The 22,562-nt window shown below is 35.8% G+C and overlaps 1 protein-coding gene across 2 annotated transcripts in view; it reads left to right on the forward strand.

The window, feature by feature from the left end:
• ARFGEF1 (ARF guanine nucleotide exchange factor 1) overlaps positions 1–22,562 on the forward strand; it is a 92,289-nt gene that overhangs the window by 56,080 nt on the left and 13,647 nt on the right. For both annotated transcript variants that reach the window (XM_083824153.1, XM_083824154.1), the window contains exons 11-29: positions 118–217; positions 338–477; positions 585–693; positions 1,684–1,885; positions 3,184–3,295; positions 4,503–4,708; positions 4,808–4,892; positions 5,637–5,808; positions 6,973–7,124; positions 9,938–10,066; positions 13,009–13,167; positions 13,553–13,703; positions 16,948–17,038; positions 18,201–18,241; positions 18,337–18,506; positions 19,121–19,272; positions 19,438–19,610; positions 20,612–20,772; positions 21,441–21,571. In XM_083824153.1, the coding sequence (XP_083680279.1) occupies positions 118–217; positions 338–477; positions 585–693; positions 1,684–1,885; positions 3,184–3,295; positions 4,503–4,708; positions 4,808–4,892; positions 5,637–5,808; positions 6,973–7,124; positions 9,938–10,066; positions 13,009–13,167; positions 13,553–13,703; positions 16,948–17,038; positions 18,201–18,241; positions 18,337–18,506; positions 19,121–19,272; positions 19,438–19,610; positions 20,612–20,772; positions 21,441–21,571 (2,636 nt within the window). The remainder of the gene's footprint in view (positions 1–117; positions 218–337; positions 478–584; positions 694–1,683; positions 1,886–3,183; positions 3,296–4,502; positions 4,709–4,807; positions 4,893–5,636; positions 5,809–6,972; positions 7,125–9,937; positions 10,067–13,008; positions 13,168–13,552; positions 13,704–16,947; positions 17,039–18,200; positions 18,242–18,336; positions 18,507–19,120; positions 19,273–19,437; positions 19,611–20,611; positions 20,773–21,440; positions 21,572–22,562) is intronic.

Raw genomic sequence — 22,562 nt, forward strand, 5'->3', positions numbered from 1 at the left:
CTTCTTCCATATTATCTGTATGCTTTCAGAATTATATGCATCAGAATGGTAGCTGTCAAATTTCATTATGATGTTTGTAATAGATTTTTTTTTTCCTCTTCCTGGAATATTTCATAGGTATTCTTCAAAGAAATTTTCCTGTATATCTTGGAAACCTCTACTAGCTCATTTGATCATAAATGGATGGTTATACAAACTCTGACACGGATATGTGCAGGTACTAAGGACTGCTTGGTTCTGATTTTTACATTTTTATGCTGAAGAACGAAACTGTATTTGCCTTTCAATGAGCTATGTAGTTTTTATTCCAAGGTTGACAATGTCACTTTGTTTATAGATGCCCAGAGTGTAGTGGACATCTACGTGAACTATGATTGTGATTTAAATGCTGCAAACATATTTGAAAGGCTGGTTAATGACCTGTCTAAGATTGCTCAAGGAAGGGGAAGCCAAGAGCTTGGCATGTCCAATGTTCAGGTACAAGAAATTCTGCCAAACTTTATGAAATTTCATGTTCCTTGGAATAATAAGTTAGGACTAAACTCTTCAGTCCACTAATGTATTTCTTTTGAAATCTATTCTAGGAATTAAGCTTGAGAAAGAAAGGATTGGAATGCTTAGTATCAATCCTGAAGTGTATGGTGGAGTGGAGTAAGGATCAGTACGTAAATCCCAATTCTCAGACAACACTTGGTAAGATATGAGATGCCCTTCTTATAGATTTAGTAAAGAGATGCTGCAGGAATTTAGTGCATTTCTCCAGTATTTTGATATTTTTAGTGTCTAGATTGGCAAAACCCCTGGGGGGAGGCGCAATATTAGTATTTTTTGGGGGGTAGAAATTTCAGTATTTTTCAGTTGGTGTCATTTGAACAAGTTGTTTTTCTTAATTGTCTGAATCCCTGGAATGGTACTACATTGAAAATGACTAAATGCTGTTATTTCACACATTTCTAACTTCAAAGTGACTATAAAATGTACTTTGAAGCACTTCTAATTTCATATTGATTAAATTACAACTAAAGCAACCTGGATGGGGAGTGGAAATTCGATAGCTATGCATAAATCAATGTTGCAAGCAGTGAAGTAACTAAATCATTACTTGCTTTAATCTTGTTTCTATCAGACCTCAGATTAAAAGTCTTAAGGTTATACCAGAATTTTCAGATTAAGGGTTTAGAGTTGGTAGCTGAAGTACCAATTTAAAGTGGAAGTTGAAATTTAGACATGGTTAGCACCGCTGTTGTTGAACTGAGAGCCCCAGATAGTTGGCTTATGTGATTATAAACACTTTTAGGTGCTCAGTTTCAGAAACTTCTAGTGTGGTTTGCTTCATGTCAAAAGTAACATTGGCCTTGAGAATAAAAAGATCTATAACTAGATTTCTAAGTTCTGTTTTTTTCCCAAGTGCTTACAAATTATAGTTGCAATTTACGGCTTAAATTTCAGATACATGATGTACTGAAAGAATCCTCCTTGATATACTGTAGTGATTTTTTGGTTATTTTCCCAACCAAAACAAAACCAGAATATTTATGTAAAAATAAACAGGTCACTGAAGATAACTAGTAGCTTTCAGAAGCCTTTGGAGAGGATTTCAAAAATAATTGAAGAGTAACCTGTGATCTTACTTTCTTTTCTCTGTATGTATTTTGTATCTATGTAATCCTTTCCAATTTATAGGCCAAGAAAAACCCACAGAACAAGACAGCAATGAAACCAAACACCCTGAGACAATTAACAGATATGGAAGCTTAAATTCCTTGGATTCTACTGCTTCATCAGGAATTGGCAGTTACAGCACACAGATGTCTGGCACTGACAACCCAGAGCAGTTTGAGGTCCTAAAGCAACAAAAGGAAATAATAGAACAAGGAATTGACTTGTGAGTGCCCTTTTATCACCCATGGGAGGGTGGATTCTTTTGGAGCTATGAAGATTCCTGGGTTTTTCTTCCTTCTCCTCATAGATACTCATCTTGTGTTAGGAAAAAAACTCTGGATGTAACAGCACTTCCTCTGGTGAAAGAGTGCTGAATGGTGTCCCCTTTGGAGCCTGTCAACAGTGTTTTGTGTTAACCTAATTCCTCACAGCTAGAAGATGAGTACTCTGAATGTTTGTTCTTTTTTCTCCAGACCTGCTTGTCTAAAAATAAGACTTTTGTATTTGGATAAAAAGAACATTGAACTCATGCGATCAATTGAATACTACCTATTTTACTGTACACATTGCTGATGGAAGTGCCTATAGCTTAAGATATTGCTCCCTCCTAATTCATTAACTTTTCATAATTTGAACTGTAGGATAGTATAATTTCTCAGTGGATTCTGACATGAATCTTCCATGTGATTTCAGCCTTGTCACCTCACTTCAGTGAGGTCAGTCTAAGCAAAAATAAAAGTTTTCTGTATTAGAGTTTTCAGACCTTGAACAAACATGCCTTAATCCTTCAGGGTTTCATTTTCTTTCAGTTACTTGGTTCCTTGTCTAGTGCATTTCCATTCTTACAGGCACCTCTTTCATAGACTCATTTAGGTTGGTAAAGACCTCCGAGGTTGTATAGTCTGACCTGAACTCATGGATTTCTAGAGTGGTTCATAGAGATTAAAACAAGAAACAATAAAGCATAATTATTCCTTTCCAAACTAAGAATTTGCTGGGTTTGTGGAGGATTTTTTTCTTCATGGAGAGAACACTTCAAAATGTGTAATTTATTATATATTTATCTATTTTTTATCTCTGTGTGTATATATATATATTTGTATATATTTTGTGTATCTACATACATATGTATACACACATACACAGTTCAGGAATGTGCAGTAGACATGGAACTCTAGTTGGTTTTGATTAGATCAGAGAAGAGCAGAAACTCCGTACCAGAGCAAATGATAAGTGTTTAGCTGTCTTTACTCAGACTTGCTTGGATGCTGTGCTGGCAGCTGTGTAGGAAAGAGAAAGAGGTGGCTGCAGAGAAAAAAAATCAAATGATGAAGGCAATAATCACCGAAGGGAGTAGCTTATTCCTATCTAATACGTAGCTTGATGAGGGAAAAATACTTAATATACAGATTTTTGATATCTCAGCCAAAACTATTGAATCTTCTTTGATTAAGCAGGTAAGGTTTTGTGCATGTACATAAAAGGGTTAACTCTCATTCTTTCCTGGTCTTGATTGTACAGATTCAATAAGAAACCAAAGAGGGGGATTCAGTACCTGCAGGAACAAGGAATGCTTGGCACTACCCCAGAAGATATTGCTCAGTTCTTGCATCAAGAGGAGAGATTAGATTCAGTAAGAAAACTGTTTTCCTGATGTTTTTTTTTTTGCTTGTGCTGATGTTTTTATATTAATTGCAAATCACGAGAGTGTTTTAAAACATGTAACATTCTTGTACAATGAGGAAAAAAAGGAAACTTTTCTCTCTTTCAAAATTTGGGAAGTCAAGGAATTTAAAACAGAGTATGTGAGAGAGCTGTACCCTGTAGTATAAGCATCCTGCAGTTCAGTGGGGTGTAAAGGAAAAGACAGACCTACTTGAGCTGACTCAAGGCTTGCTAGTGTTGCTAGGAGCAGTTTGCTAAACTGTATTTACTTTAGTCCAGAAAGGGTCTGCTAGAATTAACTGCAGTTAATAGGCAGCTAAAAAGTAATGTGGCACTACAACATGAAAAGCATTTTTGCTGCCTCCCAATGGAATGTTACTTAATCTAGATTCGTTCTTTGATATGATTTACAGCTAAAAGCTGTTGCTGGGTTTGGGAGGGTCCTGCAGTGTCTGGCAGAGGAGGGTGGAAATATCTTGCATTGGTATTGTCATGAAAGAGACAGCTTTCTGGAACAGCAGTGTGCACCATAGTGCTGAGCAGCCACCTTTTTTTTCTTTTTTTTTTTTTCCCCAAGGAAGGGCTTGCATATGTGCATGCTTGTAGCTGTGGCTGCAGTCACAAATTTCAGTATTAGAATGTAGAATCAGCCATCAAAACAAAATTTTAACCTCAGTTTACATACATAGACACCTTTATCTGAATGCGAGGTATTTTTCAGTGTGTTGTGTTGCATTGAGAGGGATCAGTGGGATGTATTTGAGTACCAGCTACATATATTTGGGCATCACCTGCTGGTATTTGAGGTTTGTACTGTAGTTCAGTAGTTTTCATTCCTACAGTAAGTTTCCTAACTACAAAGAGCATTACAGCAGGGAACCGAACACTGACTGTTAATACCAACTGTCTTTTGCACATGTGGAATGTATCTAATAGAATAAAATTGTACATAAAATCAGAGGAGAAAAGCAGGCATGTAGAGCATGTAAGAGAGCACTGGAATATATGGACAAAATACTTCACTTTGGAGAGTAGAGGAGAAGCAGCAGTATGTCTTCATTAACTATGTATGAGCCTCTCTTTTTGTGACACATGGGCAGTATGAGTGTGTTCTTATTCACTTTTCTTTTTCCCAGTGTAAATGTGCTAGTTTGTCTTTTCTATTCTTATTTTAGACTCAGGTTGGGGAGTTCCTGGGAGACAATGACAAATTTAACAAAGAAGTCATGTATGCATATGTAGACCAACACGACTTTTCAGGAAAGGATTTTGTTTCAGCTCTGCGTATGTTTCTAGAGGGATTTCGTCTTCCAGGAGAGGCTCAAAAAATTGATCGCCTAATGGAGAAATTTGCTGCTAGATACTTAGAATGTAACCAAGGGTAAGCCATACATTATCTTCAGAATTTCAGAAAGCTGAATAATAAGTAAAATTTGTAGTATGTTAAACTTGATGTTATCTTTCTTCTTTCTCGACTCAGGCAAACTCTTTTTGCTAGTGCAGACACTGCATATGTCTTAGCTTACTCAATCATCATGTTGACAACAGATCTTCACAGTCCACAGGTATGTTGCTATAAGAATACTTGTGTACTCTATGGATGTCTAACTTTCAGGCTTTGTGACAGTGTAGTTGTGAAAGCTTGATGTTCGATTTAACACCAGTATGCATGTAAGAAGCATGGTAGCTTAAGTTTGTACACCTTTTAAATAACAGTATTCTTTTTCATGGATACTCGAATTAAGTTGTCTTGGTTAGTCCTTGCCATAGGGTATTGATTCCCTACCCTGTGTTGAACACAGCACTCAAAGTAGTGTTCTAGCTTACAGTCAAAGGCAGAACTTGTATAATTGCTTACCTATTGATTTTAACACAGATCTACTCTTAATTTCAGACAGTTTGAAAAAATAACGCAGCCATATTTCAGTAAATCTCACTTTTGCAGTGCATAATTTTCAAACTTGTAGTAATTAGCCATCATCATTTATGTAAAAATAAATAAATAAATCTGGAAAAATTAGTGAACACTGAAATTATATTTAAAATAGCCTGGTCTGTGTGACAAAACAATTTAATTTTTTTTGGTAACATGTGGCTAATAAATCTGCAGATCCTACTTGAATGTTTGTGAGTGTCCATGGCTGATTTTGTAGATCTGTCAGTGTAGTCTTGCATAAAAATTTCTTTTGAGAGTCAGCAGGTTCATCCTTCATGGTAACTACTCATCTGTTTGGCTGCTTTGTAGGCAGCATTTTAACTGCAATGAACATGCCTCATGTTCATATTAATAGATTCCTTCTGGGTTTCAGGTTAAAAATAAGATGACAAAAGAACAGTATATTAAAATGAACAGAGGTATCAATGACAGTAAGGATCTCCCTGAAGAATATTTGTCTGCTATCTATAATGAAATAGCTGGAAAGAAGATTTCGATGAAAGAAACAAAGGAATTAACAATACCTACAAAATCCAGTAAGCAAAGTAAGTAATTGAAGCTAATGCTGGCACTCTATGTCCTGTTTAAAACGAGAGATGAATGAAACCAGCGTGACTTGCGTAACTCAAAATTAGTCCTAACTTTTAATTTTATATCCTTTTTCTTTTAACACAAATGCATGATGCTACCTTCAAATGTGTGTTAAGCGCAGATGTTTATTCTCGCTTCCCTGTGCTACTGAAGTTGCGGTTTTTAGTGCATTGATGATACAAATACAGGTTTAGCTGTTGACCGGCAACATAGAGAAGTGCATATGAGGACTTCATTAAATAGCAGTATTGTTGGTAGGCATGGTGCAAAACAAACACAGTAGTTGTACCTTCTATTTCTGGAGTAAACATTGTATTTCCCTTCAGATAAGCAGGCTTCTTCAAAAATCTTACATTGTTTCATTTACAGGGCCCTAATTCACTACACTTTTTAAATTAATTATGTTTTCCTCTCTCAAATACCAGACAAAATTTTTGTGTTTTTCACAATGTGGAGATTCAGATGTTATTCATTCTAGTTATATGGAGACTATTAAGAGACTTGGCTTTTTCCCAGTGTAGCCAAATTTGTATGCTTTAAGCAAGTCCTAGGTTAGTCTTATGAACAGGTTGTGTTCAGGAAAGTTGCATCTGGAAAACAGTACCCATGCAATTTTCAATAATTATTCCACTAGTGTTTTTATTATAATTTTAAAGAAGCTGCTTGTATTCAGCTTCGGTTTCTCTTTGTTGATAAGATGGAGGTTCCATTACTGAAATGAAAAGGTGATAAAGTAGTTCTCTCTAAGGAAAAGTATGTCCACTTACGTTGTTTTCTGTGCTGTGAAGCTTCGATTCAGTGTGAATTTAGCTTAGCGTGGGTGTGATGTTTATGTTGTTAGTTGAGGTGATAGAGAAGGAATGCTTTTTGTGCAAATCTTTAAGCTTTCATTTAGGATTAAAATTCGGTTACTTTTCGTACATAAGCTTGCCTTAAGTTAAATTGTGTCGGTATTCTAAAGGAAATATTTTGGTTTTGTGACAATTTCAGAAGTAAAGACAAATCAAAAAAAAAAGCCATGTTTAAGTATGGCACTTAAATGTTTAAAATTCTATTGTTCCTGAAGATGAAGCTGCTAAAGATGCACAAATGTAAAGAGGAAAAAAATGTGTTTACAGGTGTCGCTAGTGAAAAACAGAGAAGACTGCTGTATAATCTGGAAATGGAACAAATGGCTAAGACAGCTAAGGCTCTTATGGAGGCAGTGAGCCATGTCCAGGCACCATTTACCAGTGCAACACACCTGGAGCATGTGAGACCCATGTTTAAGGTGAGCTACACATTTAGATATTTAACCTAGTTTCTTCTTAATACAAAATGCTGACTGACCGGATTTCTTGAAAATACTACCAAAGGTTTGTATCTGCTGTGTGTTGATTATTTTGTAAGTTATTTAACGTGCAACAGGAAAGGATGGACTTTGAGCCTTCTATTGCAGTTTCACTTACACTGGGATTTAAGAAGTTTCTGTGCTGATAGAGGAAACTTTATGGTTTAATAACGGGGTAGTTACAAAGAGTAAGGTGGGGGAACAAAAGCATAAAGAGCAGTTAAGAACTTGAAATAATAGAATTTTTATTTCAAGTATAGAGATGTAGTCAAAACAATCTCAGGCTCATAGTTTGAGTCCCTCCTGCTGCCCCTAGGAGAGATTACTTCGTTGCATTTTGGGGTGGCAGTTGTCAGAATAAGCTTCTTCTTGCTAATGTTGTCTGTTCCAAATGAGTATTTCAGGGAGTCTAGGGTTGTCATCTAGTTTAGGGAGAAGTAGCTAGACCTGTATTACACTTGGGTATTGTTTGTTGTTTTTTTTTTTAATTTGTGTAATTCTAAATACCTGTCCTCACCATCGTGTAGGTGCAAGGCAATCTGCAACCCAAATGCCTTTTTCATACCAATGGTTACTATTCATAGTTATAAAGTGCGTTCGATAGCTTACTGTGTCTGAGAATGCTATTGGGTATGATCTTTGGCATAACTAACTCATTTCGGTAAACAGACACTGGAAGAGATTGTTGTGCTTTCACCGTGTGCTCTCATTCGCTGCCCTTGTGCCAGTAGTGGTGCTCGTATGACCCCTTTGTGAACTGCTCCGTGGAGTTAAATTCTCAGAAGATCACCGTTACAAGAAACAGATAGCTCCCTAAAATGGTGTGCTGCGAGGTCAGATTGAGCTCTGGGCCCTGGCTACAGAGGGAATGAGCATGTGGCTGTAAGACCATTGTCTGTGAGGCAAAATTCTAAGTTCTGTATCACCATATTAATAAAAGTAGGTTACTACTCTGTACAGAATAATGCTGCATGAAGCTCTTGTTTAAGATCTGGTTTCAGAGATCACTTAGCAGAGGTATGCTGTACGTGGTTTCTCTACCGTATTCTTAAAGGCTGAAATTAAATAACTTGTGTACAGGCATCTATAATACTCATAGATTTTTTTTTTTCCCTTAAAATACCAGCCCTGTTACTTTCTAACATTCCTACCCTTTACTATCTGAAAAGTACGTTCCCCAAATCCATATTTATTTTTTTCAAAGGAACTAAATATGAAGCATGTGGGTAAATTAACACCCTAAACATGTTTTGTGAAGGTGATAAGAGAAGTTCTCTTGCTTTAGGATGTTCGTAAACTAACGTACTGATGACAGTGTTATATGTTGAAGTGAGAACTGTCTTCTCAAAAGTGAGAGCTATGGATGTTATGTATATCTAATCCCGCATTGTTTATTTAGACTATTTAATTTAGTTTGCAGCAAACATTTTAAATTTATAGGTATTTCCTTCACCCATTGGTGCTACAGTAAAATTTACCATTATAAGTTTATTTAGAGATAGATTTGCTGAATGATTAAATCAGAACAAAAATACATAGTTTATGTAACCATCTAAGCACACCCCAGAATTGAATGCGTAGTTTAGAAGATTGATTTTCACCTTTAATGACAAAAGTCTGTGATAAATAACAACCTAAATCTAGTTGTACAGCATATCATACAGACCTCTAAATTTCTCTTAACAGAGGAAAGTGTTTCAGTTTTGCAATATTTCACATTAGTTTTGTTTTCATTAGGAATGAAAATTAAAAAAAGGACAAAAAGAAAAGAAATAAGCACTTCTGGAATGTGCATCAGGAAGTTAAGTCCTGGATCTAGAAGTTTGTCTAAATTCTTTAAGACTCTACTAGGGTTTTGTTCTGATGAAGTTTTAAACAGTTTTCTGAGGTAGTGCTGTTGGAATTGCTGGCTTAAACAAAACCAAAGCTCTGTGATACATCATTTTGATTTGAAATAAAGTGTGCAATCTATTGCTACCTGCTCTGGCCATCGATTCTGTATTGCATCCAGGGTGACTTCGGTAATTATTTCTAAATTCCTTCTTTATACCCTGGGATTTCCTCTCCATAACCACATGTAGTTATGTCAGGATCCGTTGCATCTTCTGCTTGCTTTTTCTGCATGCCTTGACCCCAAGGACAAGAGTGTGAGGACTCTCCTGCAATAACTTTTAGCTGAGCCTAATACACTCTCAGTCCCACCTAAAGCAGGAGAAAACAGCAGCAGTGGGCTTAGAGGCAAAAAGGGAGGGCTGAGGACAACAAATATAAGAGTGGTGAGTCTCTTTTTATTTTTCGCTTCCTGTGTTACCAGGACAAATTTGGCTTATTGAAGTACATAGATTTCTTTACAATCAAAAGTATTATACACTGTGGAATTGAACATGTCGGTACTTGCCATAATTATTGGCTCTATTTCTATTCCTTGCTGTGTGAAGTATTCCTGTAGCACAGATAAAAGTTATCTAGGGCATACCAAAACTGCAACAGACATCTAACGAACATAAATTTGGGGGTTTTGTGGGTTGCTTGGACACAGGAAGAGTGGTTCTGTGGGGATTGTCTATCTGTATTACTTCTGGTCTTTGTCTGATGTCTCTCCTAACTGTTCCCTTTGGCAAAAGGCAACTTCAAGGTTAATTGTATGAGTTGAGGTCTAAAGTTAAGTTTCAGCAAGGTGTTGAAACTGTAATGTTTATTCCCTTCAAGTACTTGCAGGTGCTAATGTAACTTTCATTTTGTATGTGTTCCAGTTGGCATGGACACCGTTCCTAGCTGCATTCAGTGTGGGTCTACAAGACTGCGATGATACAGAGGTTGCATCTCTTTGTTTGGAGGGTATACGATGTGCTATCAGGATTGCCTGCATTTTCAACATTCAGGTAAAAAAAAAAAATTAAATTGAGACAATACTTCATGTACTAGCATAGTGTTAATGTGGTTCGAAGAGCCCTTGCTGCTGAAGCTGTGCACATCAGTACCTATAGTCTGTTCACTTCTGTGCATTCTTGCACTAGTTGATCTTTAAAGGTTCCTCCCAACTCAAATCGTTCTATGATTCTGTGATACTTCACAAGAACGTTTTAAATAAAGTAACGTTTTTCTTCCTGTTTTGTTGTAATGCTGTCATGCCCATATACTGTTTTTTTTGTTTCCCTACCAGTGACTGCTGTTCTGTCAGAGTACTTTCTTTTTAGCTTTTTTTACTAAGTGATGTTACATAAAAGAAGTCCTTCTAGGCAGTTTCGAAAGTAAAATAGCATCTCTGTGAACTGTTTGATATACTGTTCTCAAATACAGAAAGATGTGCTAGTCTGCCATGCTTTGTAGGGATAACTGAAGACAGGAGTAAGCAGAATTCGTGTTTGACATTGTATTATTTCTTGTCTACATTGAAAACATTTAGAAACAAACAAAAAAACAACATGTAAGACTAACTTAAAGTAAAAACTGTTAACTATGATAGCAAATGCTTCTCTTACCTCTCTTCATGCACTCTAATTCAACAAATTAGGTAATTTTTTATAACTGATGTGGTAAGGCGCATTGGGAGTTCTGATACAGCTGCTTAAAAAGTCCATTTTGAGATCATGTAAAGTTTCCTTCACTTCATTTTTTCTTCTTTATTTTCCTGAACTGAAAGGACTTTAAAAATTTGATTAACAGAGCCTTCCCTGGAGCCTACAGCTGTTCAATGAAATCCACATTCCTCTTTTTTTTTTTTCTTTTCTAAATTGCAAACATGGATCTGGTGCAAATATCATTTTAAGCAGCTGCAAAGATTATCTCCCAGTCCTGCGGGGGTCTGCCCAGGCTAGGGAGGGCAAGGACACATTTGCTGTAAGATTTCCGTGCTCCAAGAATGTACCAGAAGCAGTTGCACCTTTCCATTGGTTTGGCACAAACTTCATTGAACTACAGGTGTTCCAGAAGCAACATTTCTCGTTTGCTGAAACAGTAGTTAGTTAGTTATTTATTTTTGAATTTCAATTCAGAACTGATATTTCTTCCTGGTTTCCTATGGGAATTCTGTCTTGTTGATGCCATTTTAACAGTACTGGTTTGTTGATGATTGCAGTGCAGTACAGGACTTGGTTCCATTGCACAGGGCCCTGATGAGATGCAAAGTATTTTCTGACTTCAGGTGCCAGATAACTGTGGTGGTTTGAAGGAGTCTGGCAAATTTGTACTTCTACTAACTTAAAGATTGTTACTGTTGGAAGTAGATTTTTCTCTTGTGATTGATTGGTGCTGGAAACTTCTTCGTTTCATTGAATAAACACACAGAAGTTAAGATCAGTGTCTCAGAACATTTACCATTACTTTACAAGCCTTGAGAGACAATGGAGGGAGATGGACGCTTTTAGTGTTACAAAAATTCCATAAGCACACAGTATAGTTGAAGCTATGCATGCTCACCTCTGACTACAATAAAATCTCACCTAAAAATTCTGTTTTCATTATTTATGCTTTCAATCTTAGACTGTCACGCAGTTTGGGTTTTGTCTTTAAGACATCTTGTCTGGGACAAGATGTGCATCAAAATTACGTACTTAGTTTGCTTACCTTATCTGTTTTAATTTCGGTTTGATGGATGCATTGCTTAGTTTTTCTATTTTATGATGGCTTAGAAAAGGGTTCAGAGGAGAAATATATGTATGGAACAGGAGTAAGGTAGGACTGAAAACACTTCCCATTTTCAGAAGATACACGCTTTGTAGACTCCAAATCTTATCTGCTTGCTGGTACTCTTATCAAGAAACTTCCATTTTTGTGCTTGTACTTCTTGTGCTGTGCCTCTACCAGCATGTCCTGTGATAGTAGTTGGGCAGCTGTGCTATGTGGCTCTGTGGGAATCCATCTCTTGTACTGTTGCCCATTGTCATGATATTAGTGTTTTCCCTATGAAACAGATGTTCTAGTTTTGGTTTGTTTTTGTTTTTTTCTTTTAAAATATTTTATATTTGGTATTATTATGTGCTGAATGGTCTTTGATTTCAAAAGTCTCAAATATCCAAACAGTTAAATATATTTCATAGTTGTCATTTGTTTCTCTGATTTACAACTGTTTACAACAAGAGAATGAATTTAGCTTTTGAGCTCAACTCTAGTCCCCTTTCTACATTTGTAATAGGTTCATATGAGACCTGAGAACTTTCCTTCGGTGTTTATATATATCCTATTCATAAAAATCAGGTGCCTGTATGTGGTACACTCACTTTTGTACCATATTGATTGATTTCATCTGCTTAGATTATAGGTCAGTTGCTGTTCACACACCTATGAGTCATCTCACAAGCTTCTGAGGTGCTCCAAAGTGTGTAGGTTAAATCAAATACATTTTGAGTAGTTTTGTGGGATTGGAAAAACATGCTTTTTAGTTATATTATTTGGATTCTGTTGCCAAAAATCGTGAAACTTGGGAGAATCTGCTAAGGCAGCATTATGAGAGCAGGTTCTGATGCAGTATAAGGATAGTAAAAGCTTAGCTAAGAAGCTATGCTTCTTCTGAAGCAGCATCCTCTTGCCAAAAAAAGACCCTGAAAAATAAACCCAGAAAGTTGAGAACCTATGTGTTCTGTGCTGACACACGTTACACTTGGTGTTCCTGAGTAGAGGGAGCCTGACTTTATCGTGCAGCTTACTACAGAAAGGAGGAGGAGAGATTTCTGTTACGTAAAACGCATTAGAAATTAGGTTTTAAGAAGAGAAAAGTAGATGATAATAGTTGCCAAAATTACACATTCTACTAAAAACAAGAGCTAAGAAAATACAAGGTAAATCTTACCTTTTTTTTTTTTCCTTTGTCCCCTCTCTTTTGTAGCTTGAAAGAGATGCGTACGTCCAAGCATTAGCAAGATTTACGTTACTTACAGTGAGTTCTGGTATTACTGAAATGAAGCAGAAGAATATTGACACAATTAAAACTCTCATCACAGTGGCTCATACGGATGGAAACTATTTAGGAAATTCCTGGCATGAGGTACAAAAGTCACTTGTTCCTAAACTGTAAGAAAATGGGTACTGTTTTTGAATGCACTTGTGTACTTGTGCAAAAATATAGTGTTTTGTAGAAAACTGTCAAGTATAAACTTTTGTACTTAGATTATATAGAACAATGAACTCATTATGCAGCTGATTAAAGTAGAAAAATGTGTCCAGTTTAGAAATAAAATTATGAGAGACTAATGCTGTAATATTTAAATTACTTTCCATTTTAGATGGAAGAACAGGAATATTTGTCTAACCTTGAGTACTTAGAATATATATATTTTTATATATAAATAAAGATCTGCCTTCAGGTTTTTGTTTTTTACTGTTTCAAAATACTTTTTATTGCTAAACAACTTATTTACTCTCTGGACTAGATTCTGAAGTGCATCAGTCAACTTGAGCTGGCACAGTTAATAGGAACTGGAGTAAAACCTCGTTACATCTCAGGGACAGTGCGTGGCAGGGAAGGTTCTTTTACTGGAACAAAAGATCAGGCACCCGATGAATTTGTGGGGCTGGGACTGGGTAAGTAATGCAGATAATAAGTATTTCATTTAAATGTCTTTGTGCAAGAACATACTGGTTTGTGCTTTGCTTTCATTACTGGTGACTATGAGGTTCAGAGATGTAACTGTGAAATAGTCTATAATTGTCTACATTTGTACACTTTTACACTTTGAATAGTCATATTTGAAATATTTGTTTAGCTCTGTTAGGTGTTATTGGTAGGATGGGAGAGTGTGAAATGTAAGAAAATGATGTGTTATTTATTTCTGTTAAAATATAGCTGACCAAGTAAGAATGTATTCCTGATAGTATGACCAGATTTAATAATACTACTAAGTCAGTGCACCGAATATTTTACCAAACAGGCAAGTTAATATGTCTAGATAAAACATCCCATTATGTGAACTTTTATGAGAAATATGCAGCATTCAAACCAGAGGGGAAATCAATTTAGTTTAAATTCTGTTTCTTCTTCTGATTGTTTTGGTAGTGAGCAGGTGCCTTTTATAGGCTGGCCCGAGAGCCAAAATTTAGTCCATTAGTAAGAGTGGTAATCATCATTTTACTAGTTTCCCTGACCTTACCCCTCAACTCGTCCTCATTGTCAGGCTTTGTGTCCTCCTAATTCAGTTGTTCCTATTCTGCAGTCGGTCTTATTCTTTCCATGGTGCCCTGCCTTGGCCCGCCTTTATGCACTCGCCTCACATTGCCAAGATTTGCTGAAGGGAAACCTTATCCCTAGAAATTATTGCATCTGCCAACATCTCATATACTGGGCTTCTCCCTGCCCTTTTAATATGCATCCTCCTGTTTAGTGCTCCCCGATGACCCATCCAGCTTTGCAATTTCCAAGTATCGGCAGTTTCTCTGTGCCGAAGTGACTGGCCTTTAAAAATTTTAAGTCCTAATAGCTCAGGAATGTAAACTGTAGTCAGGTGTCTATAAATCATACTTGCTAGTCATTGGTGTAGATCCAGCTCTTAAAGACCTTTTTTTTTTTTTTTTTTCCTTCTGTCAACTTCATTTCTAAGGAAAATAGCCTGTGCCCAAATGCATAAAAATGTTTCTGCCTGAATTGAATTTCTGGAATGCTTGTTACAGTGCACATATGGAAATTTAACCATTTTCTCTTCTTTTAATAATATCATTTTAGTCTTATAGGAAAATGCCTAACTCACTGGAATTTACTATATGCTAAATGAGTATGCTTTAACAGAGCCCCTTTCTCAATTGTTTCCAGTTCTTTCCGCTCTTCTCCACAAATCCTGCGTTGCAGGTATTTGAATTTTCTTTCTGTGATGACTCTGAACTATCTTCTAGAACTACAGCTTTCTAGCAATCTTCCTGTAAAGCTGTATTCATAGGAAGAACCTGTATATGCCCGCAGATCAGACATACATTTTACTGGAAAATAGTTGTTTAATTGGAGTAAGTGAAGCTGCAGTCTGACACAGAAGCCTTGTCTTTGAAATGTGCTTACAAAATCATGCTCACATAAGCAGCAGCATTCACTCTTCCTGCTGAACTAGAGATGTGTGTTTAAAAACAAAACAAAAAGGCTAATTTACTGTATTACTGATTCAGTCATCGCACTTGCATTATCTTTCTGCTGTAGACCTTTTCTGCTTTACTTGAGAATTCAAGGCATCACATGCATTTGTGCTGTAAAATTAAAGGAAGGAGCATCTATTCCTTTTCTTCTTTAGTAGGAAGGTCTTCTTACTGGGAGTTGTAACTGGGAAATTCAGCTCTTTTTCTACTCTAATTCCTATTTGCAAAGTCGTAAGATAAAAGCTGCTGCTGTGAATAAGTTGTAGTCAAACTGTAGTTTTTAGGTAATTGAAAGTCCTCCTTGGACAATGAGAATCTGAGGAATCAGTTTTTTATTGAAGCAGAATTATATGTCTGACTGTTTCCTTGTAAAAGATCTCAGAAATGTTGGAATAGAAATATATATAAAAAGGAATCTGCTGTCTGTGGCACCTTTACAGCATTGATCATAAATCCTACAGTAAGAATGAATTTTCATGTAAACTGGCAGTACTGGTTTGGATTATCTGACTGCTTGGAAATACCCCTTCCAACCTCACACAGAGGAATGTGTTTCTTAGCTGACACATTACTGATATTCAAACTAATTGATCCTGGCAGCCTGTGTGCTTAAAAGAAATGTTTTGATCAAATCCAACAATATTACAAGTTGCTGAAAGACTAGCGTAAGGTTATATATATATATATATATGTACAGAATATATATATATATATGTGTACAGAAAAGGCTAGTTCTTAAAGCCCTGGAAAAATTCTTCAGATGGGCCAATTTATCTAGATCTGACAGCCTCCTCCAGCTGCGGAGCACAGCAAGACTAAATGGCAGACTTTTGGGAGGCAGTCTGAAACAGAAGAACTTTCCTGTCCCTGCAAAGCTGAGAATAGAATCGCTGGCCTCCTTTGAGCCTTCTGTTCTCCCCTATCTTTCTGATAGGCTGCCTAAGAGAAAAAACTTGTGTGCGGCATAGGTAGAATTACCCAGAATGGTTGCAAGATTACTCTTTTTTGCGGGGAGATACAAGCTTAGATGTTACCAGAAATTTCAGAAACTTGCTCATTGTGAAGTTAGCATTTTAACATGAGGTTTTCCAGGTGTGGCTTACAGTTTCTAGCTTCCAAAACAGATATTTCTGTTTTTATTTGCAGTTTTTTTCCTCGCTGTTGTTAGGTGATAATGCTGCTGTACTTGAGACATACCTTTAAGATGAGTTTTGGTGGGAGCTGCACTCTCCCTCTCCTTCATCATTCATAATGAATGATTAAAAAGAGAACCTATCAGGATGGATTTACTCACTTGCTGCTGATTAAGTGTGAAAAGTTCACTTTCGTGCAGTGTTCTCTATCATATGATGTGTTTTTTTTTCCAGTAGCAGAATTACCAAAGATCCATTTAAAGATGGAGAGAAAAAGGGGGTCCCTGTGTTTTTGAATTTTTTCCTCTTGTATCTATTCATATAATAGTTCCAAATGTGGGCAATTTTGTGGGACTAACAAACTTATACATGGATAGACAATCTAGAGAATTAGAACTTAAATGTATGCAGCAGTTCACTGAGATGCCCATCCATGCATGGGGAATTAATAGTGTACTTTCCTTACTGTTAATTTAAAATATATTTAAAGACACTGCAGTGACATGACTTCTCTTCCTCTTTCTTCTCTGCCCTTTCTGCATTATGCCTCATCCATTTTCAAATTTTGTTTGCTGTAGTTGGTGGAAACGTGGATTGGAAGCAAATAGCAAGTATTCAGGAATCCATTGGTGAAACTAGCTCCCAGAGTGTTGTTGTTGCTGTAGACAGGTACTGTGTTGAATTTGCTTTTTCCATCTTTTTTTTTTTAACAGTATTGGAATACCATGTTGTAATAACAGGAAATTATTAGTTTACCATGATTTGCAAAACACTACATAAGTATAACCATATAAAAGTGCTTTGAGGTTTTGTCTGGTTTTTTGGTTTTTTTATGGAGCAGAAGTTTTCTGCAAGAAGGAGCAGAAAGATGAGGCAAGAAGCATTTTACTGTTATAAAATTATTACAGGAAAGCTGCAGAATGAAGACTGCTGTACCGTCTGGTGAATCTCGATTTGTTATATATAGTAACATAGAGCAAATCTCATTTTACCTTTGTATAGGGAGCATCATTGACAGACCGCTTTTCTCCTAAATGTAGTTACTGACTTCTTGCTTTCCTCCAGGATATGTAGATGATGTCTGAAATTACCATATTATTATTCTAGTCTTCCTTTCTGTGAATCATATTTATGCTAACTGGATTTGATAAGGCATAATACATATCATAAAAATTCCCTGTTTATAGCTGACGGAACTGATCTGACTGGGGTGTTAATGGATCTTGCTATCTCAACATATAAGAAATCAGAAAGTATCATTTTCTAAATGGGTGTCAAAATTGACAATCACAGTACAAAGTGGTACATTCTGAAGGTTTACAAGCTTTCTGTGTTTGAGTATAGGCAGCAAGATCAATGTCAGTTTAATGAAAGTTGCCTTGTAGTGAAATCGTATCAAGCTACTTGGAGGCGTAATGTCAAACACATAATAGCTCTTTAGGGTTGCAGTGTTTCTCAGCACTTCATAATGGGGACATATTTCAAGTATCTATTTGTCATGGCAAGTAGGAATTGTGTACTCTGGAAAAGTTTGACTTCTCTGGAGCTGGGCTGCATAGTTTATAAAGGTGCTGATGTTAGTCATCTGTCACTGTCAGTGGGCAGATACTATTAGAAATAATGCTAACCCCCCAGTCTCAATGCATGCATGGAGTTATTTTTAAATATTGGAAGTAACTGAAATATTTCTACGTTTATTTTCACAGTTCAGTCTCTTTCCACAGTTGCTATTTTTGAATAAATAAAATTAGTTGGGATATAAAATCTTGCATACGTGTTTAATAGATGTTTTTAAAGACATTGTAATAATGTCTTAAACTTTACTTTACAGAATATTTACAGGATCTACAAGGTTGGATGGAAATGCTATTGGTAGGTTTTATCTTTTTTTTCCCCTGTAAACTACAAAATAGCTTTGTGATAAATCTTGGAAAAATATTATATTAATATCTGTGGTCATTTAACAGTGGATTTCGTTCGCTGGCTTTGTGCCGTGTCTATGGATGAACTGCTGTCTGCTACTCACCCTCGAATGTTTAGCCTGCAAAAGATAGTAGAGATTTCTTACTACAACATGGGTCGGATAAGGCTACAATGGTCTAGAATTTGGGAAGTTATTGGAGATCATTTTAATAAGGTATCTCTGTTAATTATATTGCTTGAAGTATTGATAAAAATAAGTTCTATTTAAAGATTTGATGGAAAAGCATGTTCGCATCTGAATTACACCGATTTTTCTGTCCTTCTCTATAAGTAGTTTAAAAAAATAAATTGTAAAGCTGGAAAGGCCTGTGAGAAGGCAGAGGTGCACAGTATAATAAATGCAAAAGCAGGAGTACGCATTAAAGTTATTTATCATGATCTGAGTCTAGAACTGGTTTCCTTTAATTCTTTGTTCTATATGTTTGGGTGTTTTACATAGCCTGGGATAAGGAGCTGTTTTCTGTTCAAGTCTAAATTGACACCTTACAAGGTGAATGCTTGATAGGCATTTTTAATCAGCATGTTGAAGTCTTCCTAGACAGCTTGTTTATTTTGAGAAAGTTGTAATGCTAGTATATAAAATGTAGAAAATGGTTGGAATTGATATGGGATTACTGAATTGCATTAATAGCATGGTTTATGGAATTGGCTAATGTTTAATTCTCCAGTACTGCTCAGTTTTCTATTACCAAATGTAAAGACAGCTTGGGCTGAACCCATAAGAATTCTGATGCAAACTTACCATGCGTTTCTACCTGGTGTTGTCAGGTTGGCTGCAATCCCAATGAAGATGTAGCTATTTTTGCAGTAGACTCATTAAGGCAGTTATCAATGAAGTTTTTAGAAAAAGGAGAACTTGCTAATTTCCGATTCCAGAAGGACTTCTTAAGACCATTTGAACATATAATGAAGAGAAACAGGTAATAACATTCAATTAACTCAATCACTTGGGATCATAAGCACCAACTTTCGCAATTAATATCTTAAATTGCTTTTGTAAAATCAATTGCTGGAGAATTACGCTATTTCTAATTCATTAGGTAATTTAGTTTAAACAATTACTATTTATTATCATCTTAATTCAGGTCTCCTACTATTCGAGACATGGTTGTACGGTGTATTGCACAGATGGTAAATTCCCAAGCTGCTAACATTCGTTCTGGTTGGAAGAACATTTTTTCAGTATTTCATTTGGCTGCCTCAGATCAGGATGAAAGTATAGTGGAGCTTGCATTCCAGACTACAGGACACATTGTCAGTAAGTACTGATGATGTTCAAGCATCATGAAAGCGTTTGTAACTCTGGAGGCTGAGAAGCTTTGTTTTTCTGTTGGCTCTACAGCCTGCATAGTAAAGCTCACTTCATACTTTAAAAGCAGTATTTTATACTTGCCAAATGATCATCTGGGAAACTACTTCTGGAAATAATTCTGTAATAATAATTCTCTGTAATAGTTGTCTGTAATAATTCACTAATTCATCTGTCTTCCCTTACCCCTTTAAAAAAAATTGATTGTTCATAGTCTTCTATGGTAAAATCAGTCAAGCCTTAGATTATTTTCTTGTGTACATTTTCATTTTAGTGAAGCAATTCTTTTTTTTTTTGTCCAGGAAAAAAAAAAACAAAACAGTCATTTTACTATTATGTTGTTTGCTTATCTTTTTCCTTGTTTCTGAATTGTGCTCCTTTATGGTCCTATTTAGCTGAGATAGGTGGAACTATGTTTTTTTTTCCATTCTGATCTAGATCCCCTCAGGCTTTTAAGTGCCATAAGGGATCTCTTACTCTGTCTCAACTTCTGCAGCTTCCTAAAACTTTTTCAGCATTGATTAAGAATGTGCCTTCAAACATGACTATTTAAAAATGAAGGCAAGAGGACCATATTGCTAAGGGATGACCTTTTGTTCATGAAACTCAGTATTTTAGGTAGCCCTCTTAAGCTCTAATCACAGATCTAGTGTTAAGCAGTAAACCTATTGCTCTCTTGTTTAACTGTAAAATTACCCTCCTTTAGATCAGGTGCTACCTTGATTTATTTTAGACACTTACTTGCTATTAAAATAGAATGAATGCCTTCTAGCTGTCTTTGTTGTTGTTGTTGAGCATTCATTTTTTAGTTTTTATTAATGCTCAAGCATTTGACAGCACCAATCAATGAACCAGCCTCTCGTGACTTCTGTTACAGTCAGTTCGTATTAGAATTAATAGATTTTTTTTAAAGTATGACATTTTTTTTCTGTTCACACTTTTTCTCCCAGCAATTGTATTTGAAAAACACTTCCCAGCAACCATAGATTCTTTCCAGGATGCAGTAAAGTGCTTGTCTGAATTTGCCTGCAATGCAGCATTTCCAGATACCAGTATGGAAGCGATCCGCCTCATTCGCCACTGTGCAAAATACGTATCTGATAGACCTCAGGTATAGTCTGTATTAACTAAATTATGAGTGCTTTAATGAACAATGCATTTATAAAGAAAAAATCACTTGTGCTAACATTATTGCCTTCACCTTTTCAGAGATAAATGAGAAATGTACTTTATTCCTATTTTTATAGGAATATAAAATGCCACTGGTTTTAAAATTATCAGCAAATTTCTTTTCTTTTATCTCCATCCTGCCTGCCATCTTCCCTAGTTCATCTGTTGACTAACTTTGCTGAGAACTACCAGAGATCAACATATCTCAGGATTTGTTTTCTACTAAGAAATGTTGTTAGAATGAATAATGGTATAATCAAAAACCATTTGATCTCCTTAAAAAAAAATATGGGAGATCCTTACTTTCAGTGCTGTCTCTACAGAGCAGAGTAAGAGTGTTAGACTGAACAGTCTTGAATGTATCAGCCATTTTATAGTTTGACTTTATTTTTCATAGTGTACTAAACATTGCTTCAAATACACAATTCACCTTCTCAGTATTACTATTGGGATTGCCAGCTCACCTGAGGTATCAGGCTGTACTACTAGTACAGTAGTATTAGTACAGTACTAGTACAGTAGAGGTTGTTATTTCTAGTCCAGCTTGTGTTTTATTTTTGAGGAATCTCTCTCATACGGCTCTGTATAACCCTGTGTTTGCTTCTAAAGGCATTCAAGGAATACACAAGTGATGATATGAACGTAGCTCCTGAAGACAGAGTGTGGGTTAGAGGATGGTTCCCAATTCTGTTTGAGTTATCCTGTATCATCAATAGATGCAAATTAGATGTAAGAACCAGGTAACAATCAGTATTTGTAATTCAAATTTTAGAAGGCTTACTTTACACTTATAAAACAGAAACATCTCTCTTTGTAAATGTAACCAGGTTAAAATGACTTACGTATTTAAGGGGGAGGACCAGACTTGTTAAAAACACCTTTTAAATAGATTCTGGAATGTAGAAATTAAATCATAAGAAATTTTTATCTTCTGTTGTAGCAAACAATAAAGTTACGTGGTTGTGATTGCATTATGTTAAACACATTAAGATATTTTCTTGAAGTTAAATATTTGAGCATGTTTTCGGTGCTTGTTTAGGATGAGTAACCATAAAATTTCAAAGACAAGAACTGTTTAAATAGTTAAATTGAAAATAAGTTCAAATTTCACCAGGAAGCGGTCGATAACAGTTGACTTATTATTGAACCTGTAAATTATTTAAAACAGCTCAGCTCAACATTTACCATTAGATGGTATGGAGGCAGTTTAAACATAGAACATAACAAAATGTAGCACTCAACTTTTAACTTTGCTAATATATAACAAACATTATTTTGATGTGGAAGGTTAACTGTAAATGATCAATGTGCATTAAATCTTTTTTTAAGTAAGATGTTATATTGGATTAACTGTATTTTTTCAGTAGCAATACTGATCCTCTCTATTCTTTGCATTAGTAAATGTGTGATGTTTGATTCGATGATAGGTGTTCCTGTTACACATTTCAGTTTAGTGATTTGTAATAGTTGACCTTGCTAAGCCTCCTGTCACATTTCTGGTTTTGTTTTGTTTAAACAAATATAAAATGTTCCGTGCAATGAGTAGATCTGTATTATTAGAACCCTACAGCTAAATTCTGTTGGAATGTTTTTTGTTTTGATAGAGCTCACAATGCCAGTCTTGCCTGCTTACCTGTCTTGTCCTTCATACTTACTTTGAAGATTTAAAAACTTTTTTTATACAGAGATTCATAATTTGGTTGAGGATTGCAGAGACACTTGAAAAAGCAA

This window comes from Anser anser, assembly GCF_964211835.1.
Source record: "Anser anser genome assembly, chromosome: 2".
Classification (NCBI taxonomy): Eukaryota; Metazoa; Chordata; class Aves; order Anseriformes; family Anatidae; genus Anser; species Anser anser.